We start from the raw sequence: 20666 nt of genomic DNA, 5'->3' as shown, positions 1-20666 counted from the left end.
TACGTGGCTGTTGTTCGTAGAGGAGCAGAAAGACAAGGGCAGTTAGGATTTGGAGTTCCGGCTCCATGGAGTCGTCATTCCTCGTGGAGTGTGTTCAGGTGAGCATTTTCCCATAGCAAAAGCTGTTTCCGCCGTGTTTTTATCCACAGAGAATCCGCCCCGGAAAAGGTGGCGGATTGGTAGGTTATGATACTGTGGGCGGTACATTGTCTTCCGCCTGTCTGTTGGCGGTGACCGCCACGCTGTTTGTCTGTACCGCCATGGCGGGCGAAGTGTTAAAGTGGTTGTCTTTGTTGGCGGTTACCGCCAGGGTCGTAATTCCCTTTTTTTGTCCGCCGGCCTGTTTGCGGTATTTCCGCAGCTTTAACACCGTCCACCAGGGTTGTAATGACCACCTTAATCTTTAAAAATTTGTATCTCTGCTTGTGTATGTTGGATGTTTGTCCTTTTGGCCTTGGTTTGCTTAGGTAAATATTGGCTATATTTCTAAACTGGTATGGAGTACTTTTGTGGTGTTTCCACAGTGTTACTGTGTGTGTGTTGAAATACTTTACACATTGCATCTGAGATAAGCCTGACTGCTTGTGCCAAGCTACCAAGGGGGTGATCAGGGGTTAGCTTAGCTGTGTGACTCCCTTACCCTGACTAGAGTGAGGGTCCCTATTTGGACAGCGTGCAAAGCACTGCCAACTAGAAACCACATTTCCAACACATGCCATGGTGTGGCACCTTCCACCCTCCTTGGCAGTTCTCCAGTGAAGCCCTAACCGATCCACTCTTTCGGAGTGAAATACGCAAGACAATTGAGGAACTCTTCAGATTAAATGACGATGAGTTTCCACACACTCCCCACTCTGGGAGGTATTCAAAGTGTATGTTAGGGGCAATGCAATCTCTAAGCACAAGCGTTTATTAAAAGCCATATATGCATACAACTTGCAAACATTGAGCAAGACCTCATTCTGTTAGACTTATCCAAGGCAATATCACACTCCCATGCATACCAACAGAAATGCCACTTAACCACACACCTAGGGGGTCATTCTGACCCTGGCGGCCGGTGGCCGCCAGGGCCACCGACCACGGGAGCACCGCCAACAGGCTGGCGGTGCTCCCACGAGCATTCTGACCGCGGCGGTTCAGCCGCGGTCAGAAGCGGCAAGTCGGCGGGCTCCCGCCGACTTACCGCTGCTCGGGGGAATCCTTCATGGCGGCGGAGCGCGCTCCGCCGCCATGAGGATTCTGACAGCCCCTACCGCCAATGGCATGGGCACGGCAGGGGCCCCCGTAAGAGGGCCCCGCTAAGTATTTCAGTGTCTGCCTTGCAGACACTGAAATACGCGACGGGTGCAACTGCACCCGTCGCACCCCTGCAACTACGCCGGCTCAATTCCGAGCCAGCGTCCTCGTTGCAGGGGCATTTCCTCTGGGCCGGCGGGCGCTCTTTTGGAGAGCGCCCGCCGGCCCAGAGGAAATGTCTGAATGGCCGCCGCGGTCTTTTGACCGCGGTGCGGTCATTTGGCGGCGGTACTATGGCGGACGGCCTCCGCCGTCCGCCATAGTCAGAATCACCCCCCCTAGACTGGAACAATACCCCATGATTGATTTAAATGACAGTCAGTAGGAGATTAGGTGTTTGGTTTTTATGTGTTTTAAGGCCGTAAAGGATGTTCTTTTTTATTCCTCTTATTTCCTTTTTAACTTAATTTTTACTTATCTTTTATCTTTCTACCGGTGGTTGTTTTGCTTTTAGGGTTGAAAGTAACCAATAAAGCTATGTATGTACAAATATAACTGTGGGAGAAAACAATTTTGCGAGGGCTTTGATAGTGTGCCCCCGAAGTACACCACTGATCCCAATGTTTCTTGATTTGGGGCTAAACCAAGTAGCTGATTTAATTTCCCTATGACCTCTATTATATTGGATAAGGATTTGGACCACCCTGAATTGGATTTATACAAAGCATCATTGCTTGACCTGCTAAAGAGACCAAATGCAGCTATTATTCCTTGGATTAAATATGTGTCCAATTGGTTTTGTATCTTGGGGTTCGGAGATTATTGGGAGAATCCCCAAAAATTTGTGAAATCCCATAAAACTGCTTTGAAATCAGCTTACTGGTCCAATGTATGGAACAATTATATTTGTTGTAAAACTCATGGTCGATTATCTAATCTTTTTATTGATTTTAAGTGGTTTCCACAGTATGAATCCTATTTAGATATTATACTAGATTTACAGGGCAAAGGTTTATGTGCTAGATTCCGTTTTGGGTCCTTACCAATGTTGCCTTTAACTTGCAACTGGGGGCCAATCACTACTTCAGATATATGTCCGGCTTGTGGCGGTGCCCCGGAAACAGTTGAACATTTTATGTTTTTTTGCCCAACATATTTTTTTCCACAGTCAAAATGGATTCGAAAAACCTGTAGGGAAATGGGGCTGGAAAATTGCAGTATAGCAATAAGGGTTTTAAAAAAAGCCACAGATCAAATTAATTAATTTTAGCAGTCAGCAAGTTTTTAGTGGCAGCATGGCATATACGTGATCACCATTTTAATCAAGGACCCATGAAGCGTGCCCAGGCAGGATTTTAGATGAATACTTTGATATCACATGTATGTATTTATTTATGTGTTTTTTTTATAAAATTATTTAATTATTGTACAGATTATAAAATGAGTTGAAATTTTTCCTTTAATGTATGTGATGCTTTGATGGTTAATTGACCGAATAAAGCTTGATTTGATTTGAAATGCCACTGCTTATTACCGAAATTCAGGGAATATGCAGATAATGAGGTGGCCTTCCTAGGTAAACTTGCTTAGCACCGTTGGTACGGTGAAGGAAAGCGACTGGGTAGAGCACTGGTTGAATTACTGAGAGATTGCTTGCAACAAATGCACAGAACTCACCATCATGCTGAAATCGGAAGCATATTTTTCGCCATTGAAGCTATATCAGTGGAATTTGTTGGTTACTATGGGCAGTTCTACCACCTGTCCAGAGGAATCCTCCACTGCCTCCCAGGCGTACCTTAATGCCACTGCTGTTGTTTGGTTGGACTAGGGATGCCACAAGTTCCTAAATGCTCCTCTTACACTCAAGTAAATACTGACTGCCATTGAAAGCCTACAGGGCCACAAGGCGCCTGGGCAGGATGGACTTACTACTGAATTTTACAAACTGTAGAAAACCCATCTGGTCCCTTGTCTGCTAGATATCTATGCTGAGGTGGTACAGATGGGGAGCCTCCTTCCTTCACTCTGCGAAGCAGTGATTACACCATTACTCAAAACAGGAAAAGCCCCCTCACTTTGTGCCTCTTGTAAGCAGCTATCTCAAATCAATCTTGATAATAAGATACTGGCAAAAGTGACTGCCACCAGACTGTCTTTACTAGAAAAATATCTAATCTCTTCTGCCCAGTCTGGATTTGTGCTCCACAGATTTACATCCATTAGCCTCCGCACCATCTTCATAGAGTTCGACCACATAAACATGTGTACCAGCGGGGGTAGGCCTCCCTGATGCAGACAAGACTTTTGATTCATTAGCCTAGGAGATCCTCTGCCGCAGAGGCCCTAAGGGAGCTGTACTGGCTCCGGGTCAGACAGAGGGTGATACTTAATGCTCTCTGTATAGTACACAAGGCCCTTCAGGGCTCTGACACCCTGTACTTCCAGAATACATTTTGGGAATATTGTATATTCCAGGAAGATGTCTTCGATCTTTCTTACATAATTTTGTATGCATTGCAAAGTTCAAGAAGACTTGACAGGGTGGACATGTGTTCTCTGTGAAGGCAGCCCAACTCTGGAATCAGTTACCTGCTTCCATTAGACATCAATCTGATCTTCTAGGCTTTAGAAGGGCCTTGAAAACCTGGCTGTTTTCCCAAAAAATCCATTAAGTCTTTTGAGCTGTGGCTGGGATGCCCAGTTTATTGGCATTTAGCGGCAGGATACTTTTCAGGTGACAGTTGCACTCTATAAATGTCTAAAATAAAATAAAATAAAATTAGAGTTTTTTTTTCTTTTTAAAGTTTTAGCTAAGCTGGAAGTCCCCGCCAGCTTCATTGCGCTCACCAAGCAGCTATATATAGACCCAGTTGCGTGAATCTTGATGTATGGCTTACAGACAGACACCATACCAATTCACAGGGATACCAAACAGGGGTGGTCACTCCCAGCCCTCATATTTGTGCTAGCACTGGACCCCCTTGAAAGCATCCTTCAGGAGCACCATTCAAAGAGAAATCTGGCCTTCCTTGTGCAATGCCTTCTACTATCCATGCATGCTGATGATATCTTGCTGTTTGTTAGAGACCCATTGATCAATCTCTCAGCCACCATTCACGACATAGTAAAATTCTGACTCCATTCCGGCCTGGCCATCAGTTGAATGAAGTTTGGTATCTTCCCACTTATTGACTACACAATGACGACCCAGCTGGAATTCCCTATCTGCTGGGATACCTATTCCGTTAAACCATTATGCTTAACCCTCAAGCGAAATAAAGACACAATATTGCACCAAAACTGTGGCCTCATGAGGAATTGTCTGGTGGTACAGATGGAGGCCTGGATTAAATGATCCCCCTATCACTTGATGGCTGGGTAGCCTTCATTAAAATGGTTGTCCTCCCATATTTTTTTATACTTCTTCATGAATATCCCCATTCGACTCCCCAAAACCTTCTTTAACACACTTTGCAGTGCCCTAATCAGACTAATCTAGGCTGGAAAACAATTCTGTACAGCTGGAACATTTTGACACTGCCATATGACAAGGGAGGACTAGATGTGGTCGAACTGGATCTTTAGTACCGAGTGGTACAATGCAATGGCACTGGTATAACCCTGATGCGCGACTTCCTTACTTAAACGCTGAGCGCCACCAAGTGGGCAATATCTCACTTAAGGTCCTACTCCCAACTGGTCTTTCTAGAAATCCACAGGACATAAAAACAACGAAACAACCTGTTGGGCTGGGCAAAGACAGCCGCTATCTAGGCAATCCCACACCGTACTCACAAGCAAGACCCTCCCATGTAACCCACTGCTACCACCGCAACTGACAAATTAGTGGTAATGTACCCTGATATTGGGGCTGAGGAACTGGGAGATCTTTACCCTCAGCACAAGTTTGTGACACTGGAGCAGCTACACATGGCAACGTTCCTTGCCCCCTAAACTACTTCTTATACTTGAGGATGTGGCACACAGCCCAGAACCACCTGCTACCGTTTCCTGACAAACCTACAGACTCCCCCCCTCTGACTCTAATCATAGCAGACACTGTTAACTGGGTGTCCCTACTGTATAAGACGTGCTCCACATTACGCACGGATGTCCAGTGCCACTCCAGGACTGCAGAGAACAGGGATATTGGAACGGAAATCACTATGCCCCATTGGACTTGTTGCTACATGCAAATAAAGCATGTATCAATGAATCATAAACATAAACTTATTCATTTCAAATTTCTACACCAACTTTCATCTTATCTGCTTGACGAGCAAGAATAGACACACCCAGATCGCACAGATGCAGATGATGTTTTCAAAAGCAGGCTGAATTCATACACTTGGCATGGCATGCCCTGACATAAAATCCTTCTGGGGGAGGTGGCAGGCCTACTTGCAGATATGATCACTTTGCAGTTTGATCTCATGCCTCTCACAGCCCTCTTGGTCTTCATAAAGCCATTTCTAAAAGGTGTGCATAGATTCACAGTGCTTGATTTGCTTTTGTGATGTGCTGGGAGGGTGTACATGTTCCTCGCAAATAGGACTGTACAGAGTATCTAATACAATGTAATACCCACAGCAACATTAACGCAGGCCTTCACCCCTGACTGCTAGACCTAACGCTGTCTAGGGACCTTTGAAAACCTACCAGGTCCAGTCTACAGATTTGGATGCAAACTATGATACGCAGCTAGAGGACACTACTACCTCCAAGGATCCTCCTAGCTGGCTACAGAGCAGAGTAGCCCTCCCACTCAAGGATACAGTGTACAATCCATTCCTTGAGAATTGACACCGCTTTCTACAGTGCTAAGATGCGAAGACTCTGACAATATTAATAATACTTTTGTCTCACTGATTGCTCTGTGGCAACTGCCCGTCACATATGACGTAACTGTGGTTCCCGAGTATGTGTACACATGTTGTTACAATGTGTGATTGTGTACTGTTTTTGAACTGCAAATGCCACAAGGTAATACTGTCTCAAACATTTTTGTCAATGTTTATAGACTATGAATAAAAGCGTTAATAAAAAATAAAACAGTTTATGCAACACAAGGCAGCAAGTAAAGTTGCTGTGCTGCATGAATGGGATGGAGCCGAAACAGGGCTCTTCAGCTCTCTCTGGCTGCACAGGTATACATGAACCTACCTAGATCCGATGCAGGTGCCCTTGCACCATGGTGCATGGGAGTCTACGTTACGGGCAGGATTGTGTTTTTTTGCAGCAAGGTATTCCGTGCTGCATAAAAACAATCCTTAGAGACATATTCCTCTTTCAATGTGTGCCACAGAATGCAACCCACATGGAAAGAGGAAGTAACAAAGTGAAAGTACTGCTCCTTGTTATGCCACTGTTGAATAGGGCTAACATTTTAGCAGAAATCCATACAAGCCTTGGTAAATCTTGCTTTGGATCAAAATACAGGGGTGGAAGCATGGGAATGCCCATGCGCCACCAATGTATTGCGCACCTGACAGAAAGTAACACAAGACAGCGCTATCCGCTATGTTGCATTTCTTTCAATTTACTAAACCACGCGAAGCCACACAAAATACCTTTCTGTGGCTTAATAAATGCCAAAAAGGATTTTGCGTCACAGCTGTGCCACAAAAGTGAAGTATCCCTGAGGCAAAATCATAGTAAATCCGGGCCCCAGTCTTTGTGGTGAGGAAGGATATGACTATCATTGCAGACCAATTGAGAACCATAAAACCTAATTCAGCCTTTCATTCTTCCCAGATTGTTCAATTGAGCTTGGTAGTAACACTGGTTATGGGCAGTGGTGTTGGAAATAGCAGGAAAACGTTGCTATTTATCCAGCCGCTGGCTAAATAATAGAGATTATGCACTCTGTGGCCAGCAGTCGTGCAGATAACAAAGAATCTTGACTATGGACCTGGCCACTGGTTAATTAGCAGAGGTTAACTACTAACTGGCCAGCAGTCAAGCAAACAACAAAGAAACTTCACACACTACCCAGTGGCTGGCAAATCATCAGACATTATTTACAATTTGTCAGCAGCCATGCACACAGAAATTAAACTTTGGTGCAGATTTATAAAAAATGGCACTCCAACCAGTCCAGCACCAATTTTCTTGTGTCCCTTAACACCCCTCTACTGCCACCATGTGTGCGCTGTATTTAAAATATGACACACCATGGTGCAGGGTATGGGGCAATAGCATCAAAATGTTTGATGCTATTGATGTACTGTTCAGGGTTAGCACCAAAAGTTTGACGTTAACCCCGAACAGTACAGAGTGGCTCATTGTAACCAATGGTGTGTCCCCTTTTAATGCCTGCTGTGAGCAGTCTTTAAAAATGCTTAAAATAATGACGCCAACTGCAGGAGGCTAGCCTGGTTTGCAGTGTGTACCAGAGGTACTTACACCTTATACCAGGTCCAGTTATCCCTTACTAGTGAAATGTAGTCAATGTCTAGCAGCTAGGCTGTCTAGACGTAGCTTGTAGCAGAGCAGCCGAGGCTGAAATAGGAGACATGCAAAGTTCTTGATATACCACTGTAGTCACACAGGACTCACACACATGAAAGAAAATACTCAGTGTTACAAAAATAAAGGTACTTTATTTTGGTGAAAAAAATGCTGAAAATACCTTAGAGACTATACTCCCTTCGGAGGTAAGTAATACACACAATGTATACACTAGTAATCAAAAACAGGTAACTGCACAGTCAGAAAACAGTGGAAATAGTGAAAATTACAATAGGTTGCAATGGGTCTAGGGGGAACACAAACCATATACTAAAATAGTGGAATGTGAAAGTCGGTTTCCCACCTAGGCAAGTGTAGTGTGTAGAGGGGTGCTGGGAATGCAAGAAAACACCAAAGGTAAGTAATAGAACCCACCCCAGAGCCCAGAAAAGCAGGAGTAAATCACAATAAGTTTCCTGTAACACACAAGAAGTCATGATAGAAGATAATGCAAGAACGGGAAGAGACTGCAAGACAACAATGATGGATTCCTGGACCTGAAGACCTGTGGAAGAAGGGGACCACATCCAAGAATCACTGAAGAGTCCAGGGAGAACAGGAGCCCATGCTAACCCGGATGAAGGTGCAAAAGAAGAACCACTGGTGAGAAGACAAAGCCAGTTATGCACCCAAGAAGACAGATGCTGGTTCCTGGTTGGTGCAGAAGATGTCCCACGCTGAATGGTTGATTGCAGTCTGGTTTGCGTCACTGGATTCTGCCAACAAGCCTTGGCACACGCAAAGCTCGTGGTTAGTGGAAAATGGTGCTGCCCGGGACCAGGAGGGACCTGGTGGCCTCTACCCAGGAGGGGAGACAGAGGGGGCTCTCAGTAACTCAGAGAGCCCTCAGAAGACTAGGCAGCATGCACAGGAGTCCCACCGCACGGGGACAAAGAAGGTGCAAATGGAGGCTAACCGCCAGGGTGGAGGACGACTGAAGCACCGCCAACAGGCTGGCGGTGCTTCATTCCGTATTCCGACCGTGGCTGTGAAGCCGCGGTCGCCCAGCCGGGTCCGGCGGTTTACCGCCGGATTTCCCCTGGCTGGGGGAATCCTCGATGGCGGCGCTGCTTGCAGCGCCGCCATGGGGATTCCGACCCCCTTCCCCCCATCCTGTTCCTGCCGGTTTTTACCGCCAGGAACAGGATGGCGGGAACAGGTGTCGTGGGGCCCCTGGGGGCCCCTGCACTGCCCATGCCACTTGCATGGGCAGTGCAGGGGCCCCCTAACAGGGCCCCATAAAGATTTGCAGACACTGAAAATCGCGACGGGTGCCACTGTACCCATCGCACCCCTGCAACTCCTCCAGCTCCATTCGGAGCCGGCTTCCTTGTTGCAGGGTCTTTCCCGCTGGGCCGGCGGGTGCCCTTTTGGCGGTTGCCTGCCGGCCCAGAGGGAAAGTCGAAATGACCCCCGCGGTCTTTCGACGGGGTAATTTTGGCGGGCGGCGTCCGCCGCCTGCCAAAGTCAGAATAACCCCCATAATGCCATGTGATATTTAGGATTATCATATTAAAATAGAAATAATTGCAAAGGGTCCCTTATGAAGTCACGAGCAGTATAATTGAGATGCTTCACTACAATCTCACAACAGACGGAAGACAAACTATGAGCCTGATTTGGAGATGACTTCTTTAGGAGGTGCATCTCCAATTACAAGCTAGCCAACACACCACCATTATATGTTGTCCCTTTTTCTTCATGGTCAGCTTAAAGACTTCCTTCATGCTATTTTTCTGACCACTGGTCAAATTGTACGTCATCTCAACTATTTAACCTGTGGCCAGCTAAACAGTAGAGATTATGTATTATTTTGCCTGCTGCTAGCTAAATAACCGAGATTATGTACTGTGTGGCTAGTGGTCAGGTCAATAGCCACTTTCTTATTATTTTACCATATAGGATGCTGTCAATGAGCACGGAGAATACAAGTAGGCATGTTCAAGCAATTACTTGCTGTTAGAAATTCACCTATTTTTCAAATCAATTAGCTGCATATATGTACTGCTATAATTATCAAAGTCAGAATTATATCTTACCAATGAGAGAAGGAAGGTAAACACGGTTCACTTTTACTGTCGAGCAGGTACACCACACTGTTACATTTAACCGTCTTCGTGTGCTGTGGAAATACATATCCTCCATATGGCAGCCAACATTTCTCTTCTGTTTATTTGTGAAGTAATGCTGACATTTAAACTTCTTATGCATGTATCTATGAAAGAAAGTTTGAGCCATATTAAAATCTCTGGAAGAATCTCTGGTGTATTCTTACCTCATCTCAATTTCCCTGTTATCCAAACATATACAGCATATGCAGATGGCAGAATGTAATATGCTATTTATAATCATTGTTGTGTCCGTGGAGGGGCCATGACTCACAAGAGGCTTAGGGCCTGATTACAACTTTGGAGGAGGTGTTCATCCGTCCCAAAAGTGACGGTAAAGTGACAGATATACCACCAGCCGTATTACGAGTCCATTATATCCTATGGAACTCGTAATACAGCTGGTGGTATATCCGTCACATTTGGGACGGATTAACACCTCCTCCAAAGTTGTAATCAGGCCCATAGTCTTGATTGGGTCATGATGTCACTTCTGTCGGTCAAGAACGGTAATAAATAGGATATTACACTTTGTGCATCTTCTTTTCTGATTTATGCAATCACATTTTTTGCTGAATACTTTTTGTTTTAAATGTACACACCAATTCACAGCATGCACACACTAATGCACATACATTCATACCCCCCCACACACACACAGACATGCACGCACACACACACATGCACAAAACATTTAAAAAAACTGAAAAACTTACCGGGCCTCAGCAGTGATCTCCAATGGCAGGAGAAAAGCCTCAGATGTTCATGGAGGGTTGGGACTGCCACCTCCCCTCATTGGCTGAGCTTGGGCTAGCCAATGAGAGGAGGCAGCAGTCCCTTACTTGTCACATAGAGGGATGGGGTCAGTGAGAGTTGTTGAACCCACCACACTTTAGGGCAAAGTGTCACTCATTGACACTCAGCCATAGGCACATCAGAGCTTAAAACTGAAGTGCAGAGGCCTGAGTCTATGCTGGACTTGGCACTTTTTTCAGGGTTATCCCCAAAACTTTTGCCTTCTCCTCCTATTTTTACTGACCTGTTTTTGTTGGCTTTAGGACTCTGGGAACTTTACCACTGCTAACCAGCAGTAAAGTACATATCTATCTAAATTGTGTTGGTGATTGATTTATCTATGATTGCCATATTTGATTAACTAATCAGTCTCTAGTACAGTGCATGAGGTGTGCCCAGGGCCTGTAAATCAAATGCTACTAGCGTGCCTGCAGCACTAATTTTGCCACCTACTCAGTAGCCCTTTAACCACGGCTCAAGCCGACAACTGCAGTGTCTGTGAGTGCAGGTTTAAACTGCCATTTTGACCTGGAAAGGGCATCCACCAGCCTGGACCAAACCTTCCCTTTTATTACTTGTGAGTTACCCCTAAGGAAGGCCCAATGGTGACCCCTTGGGCAAGGTATTTAAAAGGTAGGACATGTACTGTGTGATAATGATAAATGTGTTTTACACTCTTCCAAGGACTATCTCTCCCATAGGGTAACATAGGAATTACCTTAAAATATATTTAAGTGTAGTTTTCAATTGGGAGCAGATAAAGATTTGGAGTTTGGTGTCTCTGAACTCAAAATATGAAAAATACATCTTTTGGTGAGGTTGGTTTTTGAATTCTGAGTTTGAAAATGCCACTTTCAGAACGTATAAGAGAAAAGGGGTATGGCCTCTGAAGCAGTGAGGCTAGGCCAATTAAAATAAATAATAGAAACAAAAGCCAACACTGTAAAGTACTTGAAAATAATTATTATTCACATTGAGAAGGCAAACCCAATTACCTCTCACTTATATCAATTTCTAACATTGGTCTGAACACATCATGAGCAAACAGAAGGACAAGCAATTAAAGCTATTTACACCTTAGTGCTGCAAGTCAAGGAGTGTTTTGTCTCTCTACTCGAATCGAGAGACCCCCGCTTTGGTGGTAAGCTATTTAACAAGATGAAAGTTCCTACTGATCTGTTGTGTCTAGGCATTCTGTATCCTGAAGGGAACCTTTGAATCCAGTGGGTTTGAAATGGATATGGAGCAGCGGTGAGAGCTATCAAAGAAGATTAGGACTTCATGAAGAATTCAAAGTATTGTCTTGTAATGCACATAATTCCTGATTGATCTATCACAAAAAACAATAATCAGAGCCTTCGCTCAATTTTTCTCTCTAAGGTGGAGCCAAAAAATAAATGAGTTAGGGTCTGGGTTCCCTCTTTTTTCAAATTGGTGCAGAACCTGAATTTTATCTTTCAAGTAGACGTGTTAGTGTTTTTTTAAAAATTGTATTATTGTCATGTGTTTTTGATGTAAGTAATGTTTGTGTAGTGCCAATTCTTTACACAAAGTAATTGCTCATTTCTGTTTTGTCTTTATGTGTGCAACAAATATTTTTGAAATAATATTAAAATTGTTTTTCTTGATAAGAATTATGAATTGATATAAGTGAGAGGTAATTGGTTTTGCCTTCTTATTGCGAACAGTAGTTATTTTCAAGTACTTTACAGTGTTGACTTTTGTTTCTTTTTGTACTTTCAGAAAGTGGGCATTTTTTGCTTAACGATTCTGTGCCTCTGCTTGTCATGACAGTTGGGCTGTTTGTGCATTCACTCTAGAAAGTCACCCTAAGGGAGCTGAGGTGTGTCCTACAAATCCTGATTGCCCAGCACCAGGCTGATAGGTCTTCCTGAGATAGAGTGTTGTGAGAAGGTGACACTTGCAACTAAATAAGGCTGTGCCTTTCCTCACACAAAGCAGTCTCCAACCCTGCTGGAATGTGTCTTGGGCCAGGGCAGAGAAAGGCAGGGAATTGTGCACCACAAAGATTTCTCTTTGAAGTTTGCCTACTTCAAAGACAGAAATGGGTATAAGTTCCGGACCTCTGACACCACATAGTCAGAATCCTTCTGGACTGAGGAAACTCTGCCAAGATGAAAAGCTGGATGCTGTAGGAGGGATTGCCACTCTGCCTGTTGCTTTATTGTGCTTGCCTGCTGCTTGCTGAGTCTGTACTGGGAATAAAAGGCCTGGACATGGCTTTCTACATCCTGCTTCTAAAGGTCGTACAAAGGATTGGACTGAGCTTGCCTCCTATTAAGAAGTATTGAGGATGTCAACGACTTCATCTGCCAGTGCCTGGACTCTTCTGTTGAGAGTCCTAATTTGCCAAAAAGTGCCAACTTCAGTCCCTGGGCCCTTGGAAGTGTAAGCTAGTGATGTGAAGGAGAAAATCCATGCATCAATGCGCCACGCTGGAAGAATCGACGTAGCGGCTGTCTAACAGCTGATAAATCGATGCAGTTCCTGTCTTGCGTCTGCAGAATCGATGCAGCGTCTGTTTCATTGCGGTCCCATCAACACATCGCATATGGATTTTTCATGCATTGTCCCTTGGTGCCAATTTTTCATTGACCCAGCATTGGAGTAAAGAACCGAGGCTCCTTGTCCAGAAATTGAAGCATCGCCTCACCTGCAAGGAAAGAATCGACGCATCACCTCCCCTACCAGTAAGGTACCAACGCATTGTCTCACCTGTAAGGAAAGAATTTAAACATCAACTCCCCTGCACAATAAGGATCCGATACATCACTTTGTTTTTTTGGTGCCTCACCTCCCCTGTCGCCCACATCAACTTTGTTTTTGACGCAATCCAGGTACTTTGTACTAATGAGATACATCCATTGACTCCTATGGATTAAGACTTGTTTAAACTTTTATTTGTGTATGTTGGATTTTTGTTGTGTATGTTGGATTTTTGTTGTTTTGGTCTTGTGTTGGCTATTTTGTTTAACTAGTGTGGAATACTTTTGTGGTGTTTTCACTGTGTTACTGTGTGTGTGTACAAATACTTTACACATTGCCTCTGAGATAAGCCTGACTGTTTGAGCCAAGCTACTAAGGGGTTGAGCAGGGGTTATTTGAGCTGTGTGACTCCCTTATCCTGACAAGAGTGAGGGTCCCTACATGGACAGGGTGTAAACCACTGCCAACTAGAGACACCATTTCTAACAACCTATCTTTGGCGAGCCCCCTTGTCATGAAAAGGAGGACCTCAAGGCACTTTGCAGGGCTGAAGAGGTCATGCCCACAGGGTTGTGAAATCCTAAGCCCGGCAAAGTTCAGCTCAGTCTGCCAGGCGCCTGTGCATTTAGCACATGTCTAGTGCCTGACTGCCTGACCTGAACATAAAAAGTGTGTGTCAGGCTGTTCTTTGCTAAGCCTGGCAGGCACTCTTCATATCTGTAAAATGTGTGGGTAGAGAGGGTTGGGTACAGGATGCCACTGAGAAACTCTCCTGGGGAGCCACAAATACTCTGACAACAGATCTGAGAAGAGCACTCATTCACCTGTCAGCTGGTACATGAGCACTAGGCATATGAGGGAATGGTGCTGGCCTAAGGGACTGTCTGCTTGAATTGGCAGACTGTCAGTGTGACCCTAAAATCAGAAAGAGGGGCAAAAGAAGACCAACCTGGCAATCAACTATTCATCTCAGATCACAGTGCTGCCTTCAGAAAACTAAGATGCATGGACTTCAATTTTTTTATTCGAAGGTGAGACCATATACATACTAATATTAATAATAACACTAATAATAACAGGAACAAATTCCTAGTACTACATACTAGCTTATGTTGTGGGAATATGAAATATGGATTTCTGGACCCTGCCATCATGAAAGTCAGAAGTCGCAAGACTCCAGACACACAGAAACAGACAGTTTAGAAGACTATTTGGACACCATCCACACTCTCACCAATGGAAGTTACACTCACCAGGAATAAGAGATGACTGAGAAGAAATCACGCACTTAAACTGCCTGTTTTGCCCAACCAGAACCATACGCCAAGATCCAATGGAACCACAGACGGTACAATCAGGAAGGCCAACACATGGTGATTGAAGCACTCAGAAGAGGCAGCTTTATTTTATCTGTCGCCCATCTGAAATTACTTCAACAGGAGTCAATGGGGTAAATACATTCCTCTGACTTTGTTCCAAAATCTCCCACTTTAATATGGGTAACCCCCCTCTTTTGACAGTCAGCATCTAAAGAGACCCCAATACCCTCATCCCTGGCATTGATGAATTAAATCTACTGATTTTCAAATGGCTCCCAAATTTTAGTGGGAGCTGAACCCCAATAATTTAATAAGCTCCAATAATTCTGACACCCTGAAATTTAGCCTTGCCAGTTTGGCTCTGGTTCAGTTGCTGTAGTGGCAATAGTAACCACCCTCCACAACATTATACTGTCGTAGTTGGACTCTTGTCTAGGCAAGACTGCTGGTTTAGGATGACAGCATTTTTGTTTGTAGATGACTCAGCCAATTCTACAACAAGTCGCAACCGTTGGCCCAACCCTCCCGGCTCACAAGCAATACCTCACCAAAAACCCAAACAGTAAAATGTGAGTTCTGGCAGCCTTTACACATGGGCTCAAGAGTGCGACATCTCAGGGGAGACGTGGTTAAATGGAGAGTACCCTCTTCTCACATGAGCAACAAGTCTCAGCCACACACAGGCAATGAAGGAGATGCAGTAACGTTTTCAATAGATTTTATTAACAAGATTATAATCTACTGTAAAATGTATGTGCCGCAATGATTAGGACAATGAACAATGCAAGAAGCAGAATTGTGAACATGAGTCGTGTATACAAAGACCCCCATCGTCTTACAATAAACATAAGATATAAAATAGGCCCTAATACCCTAACATGGAGAACCTAATCTCTGACTTAAAGAGAGCTAGGTGTGATAAACCTAATCTGCCAGTGCCATGTCCATGAGAAGAGTCCCAACCCTTGTTACCTTGGAATGAGATCTCTCGATCAGACTCCGTGGGGACACGAAGGCTGAGTCTACATCATGGCGACGTGCAGCATAGTAGCGTTGATGGTATCTGATAGAAATCCCTCTGATAACCTTGTCTGCTTGAAATGTATTTATACAGCTCTTATAGGACCCCTGACACAGGTATGTTCCCAAACAATAGATAAGAAGGCATGCTTGGGGAGGCAATTATATAAAGAATTCCTTCCAAAAGTACATTATGTTCCTGTCACATGTAAGTGGGAAAGGGACAAGATGGGAATACCCATGTATATCACTTGTCTTTGACGCTGATAATGACACTTTCACAGAGTGGCACTGATAACTTGAAATGGAAGCAGAAAGGAAGTTTGGTAAGAGCTTTTGCCAATCAGTGAAGCACTAAGAAAAGATATATCAAGCACATGTCAGAAAACAGTCTTTTAAACATATGGGACCATTTCTCTTGTAACATGGGATATATCATTGAGCAAAAAAGCAAAAAATTAAAAGATTGGATGGTTATTATTAGAAATTATCATGAGTACGTTTCCAGAGAGGACTATAAGACAGGGAAATACAATACCACTTCTCATTCAAAAACTACTTCTTGGTAAGGAATTATGGCCCTCATTACAACCCTGGCGGTCAGTGATAAAGCGGCGGTAATACCGCCAACAGGCCGGTGGTAAAAAAAATGGAATTATGACCACGGCCGAAACCGCCAACACAGACAGCCACTTTAACATATCAACCGCCACAGGGGTAGCAACAAGCACCGTGGCGGTAACCACCAACAGCCAGGCGGAAGATAATGTACCGCCCACCCTATTACAACAAGCCAATATGCCAGCTTTTCTGGGGCGGTACCAATGCCATCAAAAGCACAGCAGAAACAGAACACAAAAGGAAAACGACTCACCTCTGGACACTCAAGGAAGAACCAAGACGCCATGAAGCCCGAACTACAGGTGTTTCCCATGCTGGTATACCTCCTCCTACACCAGGAACACGAACGTCGACGAAGACGACCACGGTGAGTACCGCACCTTGCACACAAAGGAGGGTGGGAGGAAAAAGGGACTGACACACACACGCAACACGCCCACCCCCACCCCCACCAACCTACACAAATACAGATGCAACAACATTACATATCCACCCGTACCCCTCAGGAACTACGCAAGGAGAAAAGGAAGTGAGTAAAGTCAGTGTAATAATATAAAGTTCAAGAAATACGTCCTCAAAGCACAAAACAGTATCTACAATATATGCAAATAGAGGGACAATGCCCAGTCCAAAATGTCCGTGGCCCACAGGGCCATATCACATAGGCAAAGGCCACATTTGACTCCTGCCTCAATACAGAGAAAACACTGCTGGGGTATCAGGTCGAAAATCACAGGGACCTCAGGGGGAAGGGAAAGGGGGGGCACCTCAGCCGGAAGATGGTACAACGCCACTGCTCCTGGAGGGGGCTACATGCCTTCTGCGATGTCCCAGAGAGTGCAAGGCCGCAGTCTCTCAAGTGGGTGGTTTGCCCACTGTTTGGCCCTGGAGAGTGCAAAGCCACAGTCTCTCAAGTGGGTGGTTTGCCCACTGCTTGGTCCTGGGGAGTGCAAAGCCACAGTCTCTCAAGTGGGTGGTTTGCCCACTGCTTGGTCCTGGGGAGTGCAAAGCCACAGTCTCTCAAGTGGATGGCTTCTCCACTGGTTCTGGAGGGGGCCTTGTGCCCAGTGTGCTTCATCCTGCCAAGGAGGGGGTGAGTGGATGCCTTCTTCTACTGGTTCTGGAGGGGGCCTTGTGCCCTATGATGCTGATCTTGGAGGGTGTAAGGGCGCAGTCTCTCACCTGGGTGTCACACCTACAGTTGTTGCAGGGGCCAGGAAGCACTACAGCCCATGGAGGCACGACTACACACTGCCCGCCAGCGGTGACCGCTGCTCAGTGGTGGCAGTGGCGGTGCTGGCGGCGGTGCTGCCAGTGGTGGGTGGAGGCTCCAGCCCTTCTCCCGCAGCCTTGGACGGCTGCCCACTGGGGCTGCTGCTGCTGGCAACGGTGCTGGTGGCAGTGCAGTTGGCGGTGCTGGCGGCGGTGTTGGCGGGGGTGCTGCCAGTGGTGGGGGGAGGCTCCAGCCCTTCCCTTGCTGCCTTGGAAGGTTGAAGTGCCAGGGCTGGTGTTGTTTGCCCAGATGCTGCTCCAGCACCAGGCACCAGATCCATCCTGCCTGCTGTGTCTGTGCCGTTTTCATTGCCCTTGGCAGCTGGTGTTCCCTTTCTACCCCTGGAAGCTGGTGGTGCCTCTTTGCTTCTGCCAGCTGGTGGTGCCTCCTTGCTTATGCCAGCTGGTTTTGCCTCCTTGAGTTTTTTTCCAGCTGGCGCTCCCTTTTTGCCCTTGGCAGTTGGTGAAGGCACACTGGCTGTGTAAAAGGGTCTCTTCACGGTGCCTCTCACAACTGCAGTGGCTGCACAAACAACAGTGGCTGTGGACTGTGTGGCTGAGGTGCACGCCTAGGTCCTGACCACCCTGGTCCAAAGTGATGGATGGGGGGGGAAGGGGCAGAGAAAAGGTCAGGGGTGGAGAGGAAAAGCTTTTTAGGGACACTGGGGCTGAAGAGGGTGAAGGTATAGGAGTGGAGGAAGAGGGAGTGGTGGTAGGAGGTGTCTGTCTGCTGTGTTTGGGTGCAGGTGCATGGGCTGGATGCTGTTGTGAGGTGGATGGCTGTTGAGTGCTTGCGTTTGTGTACTTTGGTAGGAGGGGGCACAAACACAGTGGGAGAGGGCACATGGACGTGTGCATGGATGAGGGGGTGGTGACTGCAAGTGAGGGGCGAGTAGTGATAGGCGTGATGGTGATGGAGTTAGTGAATGATGATGTAGTACATGCAGGTGTGAGTGGAGACGCTACTGGGAGGGAGGTGGATGAGGAAGAGGAGGGGGACACAGTGGAGGCAGTGGATGTTGGTGTGTCTGCATCTGGATGGTGCTTGTGTGAGTGCCTGTGGGATAAAGTGTGGTGCTTGGGTTTGCCTGAGCCACTTCTGTGTGTTGATTTGGGTGAATGCTGGTCTGAAGGTGTGCTTGGGATAGGCTGGGGTTGAGGGGAATGGGACTGGGTAGAGGAACTTGGAGGGGGGAGGCTAGAGACGGGGACAATGGCTGCCATCACGGAGTTGGCCAGAGCCTGGAACAATCTCTGTTGGGCTGCCATACCAGAGTGAAGGCACTCCGGGAATGCATTTGTTTGTTGCAAATGCCCTGCCAGACCCTGAATGGCATTCACAATGGTTGACTGCCCAACAGAAATGGATCACAGGAGGTCAATATACTCCTCACTGAGAGCAGCAGAGCTGACTGGGGCAGTGCCTGAGGTGCCTGAGGCCAGATGCCCACCCTCCTGGGTGAGCGGTCACGGGAAACACACCGAGGGGCTGCTGGGAGGGCAGTGCTGGTACCGGGGTGGCGGCTGTACCTGTAGTTGTAGCTGTCTACCACCACCAGGGAGCTTCCACCGGAGGAGGTGTCACTGTCCGAACTGTCCCCTCCAGTCTCCGCTGTGGTGCTCCCCTCGCCCTCCGTCCCACTGGTACACTCACCGTCGGTGGATTCGGCCTCATGGGCCATGTGGGATGCAGCTCCCTCTGTCGCCAGTGCCTCCGTTCCTCTGCCAGATGATGCTAATGCACACAAGGACAGGGTGAAGAGACAGAGGATACACTTGGCCAATGCCAGCAACACCTCCACCCTTGGCATACACAACACACAAGGAGCAGCCCTATGCACTAGGCCAGGCACTACCAGTTACAATGCTAATTACCAGGCCATGGGGTACAATGCCTAATGCCAATAGCAGCACACCTTAAACTCACAGGACCCTGCCCAGTAGTAGATGCCCACTAGCATATTTGGGGTTGGAGTACATCTGAGCCTGCCCATCATGGAACCTACACTGCCATGTTCGTCCTGGCCTAGGGGCACCCACAGACCCACATCCCCCACCCAGATAACACCTCAACAGGCACAATTTTTTGATTCTAAAACTGTACTCACCCCCTTGTGGATGCTGTGATGCCTTCAAGCGTCCATCCAACTTCGGATGGGCCACTGCCAGGATGGGTCAGGGTACGACGGCCACCCCTTTCTCATTGGGAGGCCATCCCCAGCTGGGACTCCGCTGTCTTCCTTGCCCAGCGGCGAGGTCCTCCCACTGTTTGCGACAGTGGGTGTTCTGCCTGTCAAAGGCTCCCAGGGTCCACACATCCTTGGCGATGGCACGCAAAATACCCTTTTTCTGATGGGCGCTAACCTGCAGAAAAAGATACATAGAAAAGGTATTAATCATACCGTCCGGCCTGTTACACTCATGGCCCACCATATCCCTCCTATCCCCTCTTACGCACAGACCTTGCCCACCATACATGCAGCACTCTGCCCAGGCTTACACACACAGCACTCAATGCATTCATGCCCCATGCATCGTGCTCACAGTGTACTCACCTGTTGGTCTGGAGGACCATAAAGTAAACGGTAATGGGGTAGGACCCCATCCACTATTCTCTCCAACTCCTCCGAAGTAAAGGCAGAGGCCCTTTCCCCAGACACTTGAGCCATGGTTGCTTCCAGACACAGGTCACAGCAGCACTTGCACTGTAGGTCCTCTCCTGTTGAAGGTCAGGTAGCAAGTGAGAGAACAGATAGAAAATGGCGGTCATGTCCGTGGCGGTGTGTACCGTCATCGCTGGTGTACATCACTATTGGCTACTGGAACCCATAGGCCCCAGTGATAACCGATGAGGTGTTGGACGGCGGTCGTTGACCGCCTCCTGCAACAGCGCACAACGTCAGCAGGAATTACCTCATTTCCACTTGTCCCTCCTCACAGGTCAGGCGGCTGCCATTTCAGGGGGGAACAGGCAATGACACCAAACTGCGTCACAGCAAACATGGGACATTAACGGACCTACATGTTCACATACTGTTTCGGACACAAAATG

At 46.7% G+C, this 20666-nt stretch overlaps 1 protein-coding gene across 5 annotated transcripts in view; it reads right to left on the bottom strand.

The window, feature by feature from the left end:
- LOC138250365 (interleukin-5 receptor subunit alpha-like) overlaps window positions 1-20666 on the bottom strand; it is a 318270-nt gene that overhangs the window by 169345 nt on the left and 128259 nt on the right. For all 5 annotated transcript variants that reach the window (XM_069205163.1, XM_069205165.1, XM_069205166.1 and 2 more), the window contains one exon: window positions 9792-9967. In XM_069205163.1, coding sequence (XP_069061264.1) covers window positions 9792-9967 — 176 coding nt within the window. The remainder of the gene's footprint in view (window positions 1-9791; window positions 9968-20666) is intronic.

The sequence above is a fragment of the Pleurodeles waltl genome, chromosome 8 (genome assembly GCF_031143425.1).
Source record: "Pleurodeles waltl isolate 20211129_DDA chromosome 8, aPleWal1.hap1.20221129, whole genome shotgun sequence".
NCBI classification, from domain to species: domain Eukaryota; kingdom Metazoa; phylum Chordata; class Amphibia; order Caudata; family Salamandridae; genus Pleurodeles; species Pleurodeles waltl.
The sequence above is the reverse complement of the archived record's forward strand: the minus strand, read 5'-3'. Positions and strand labels throughout refer to the sequence as shown.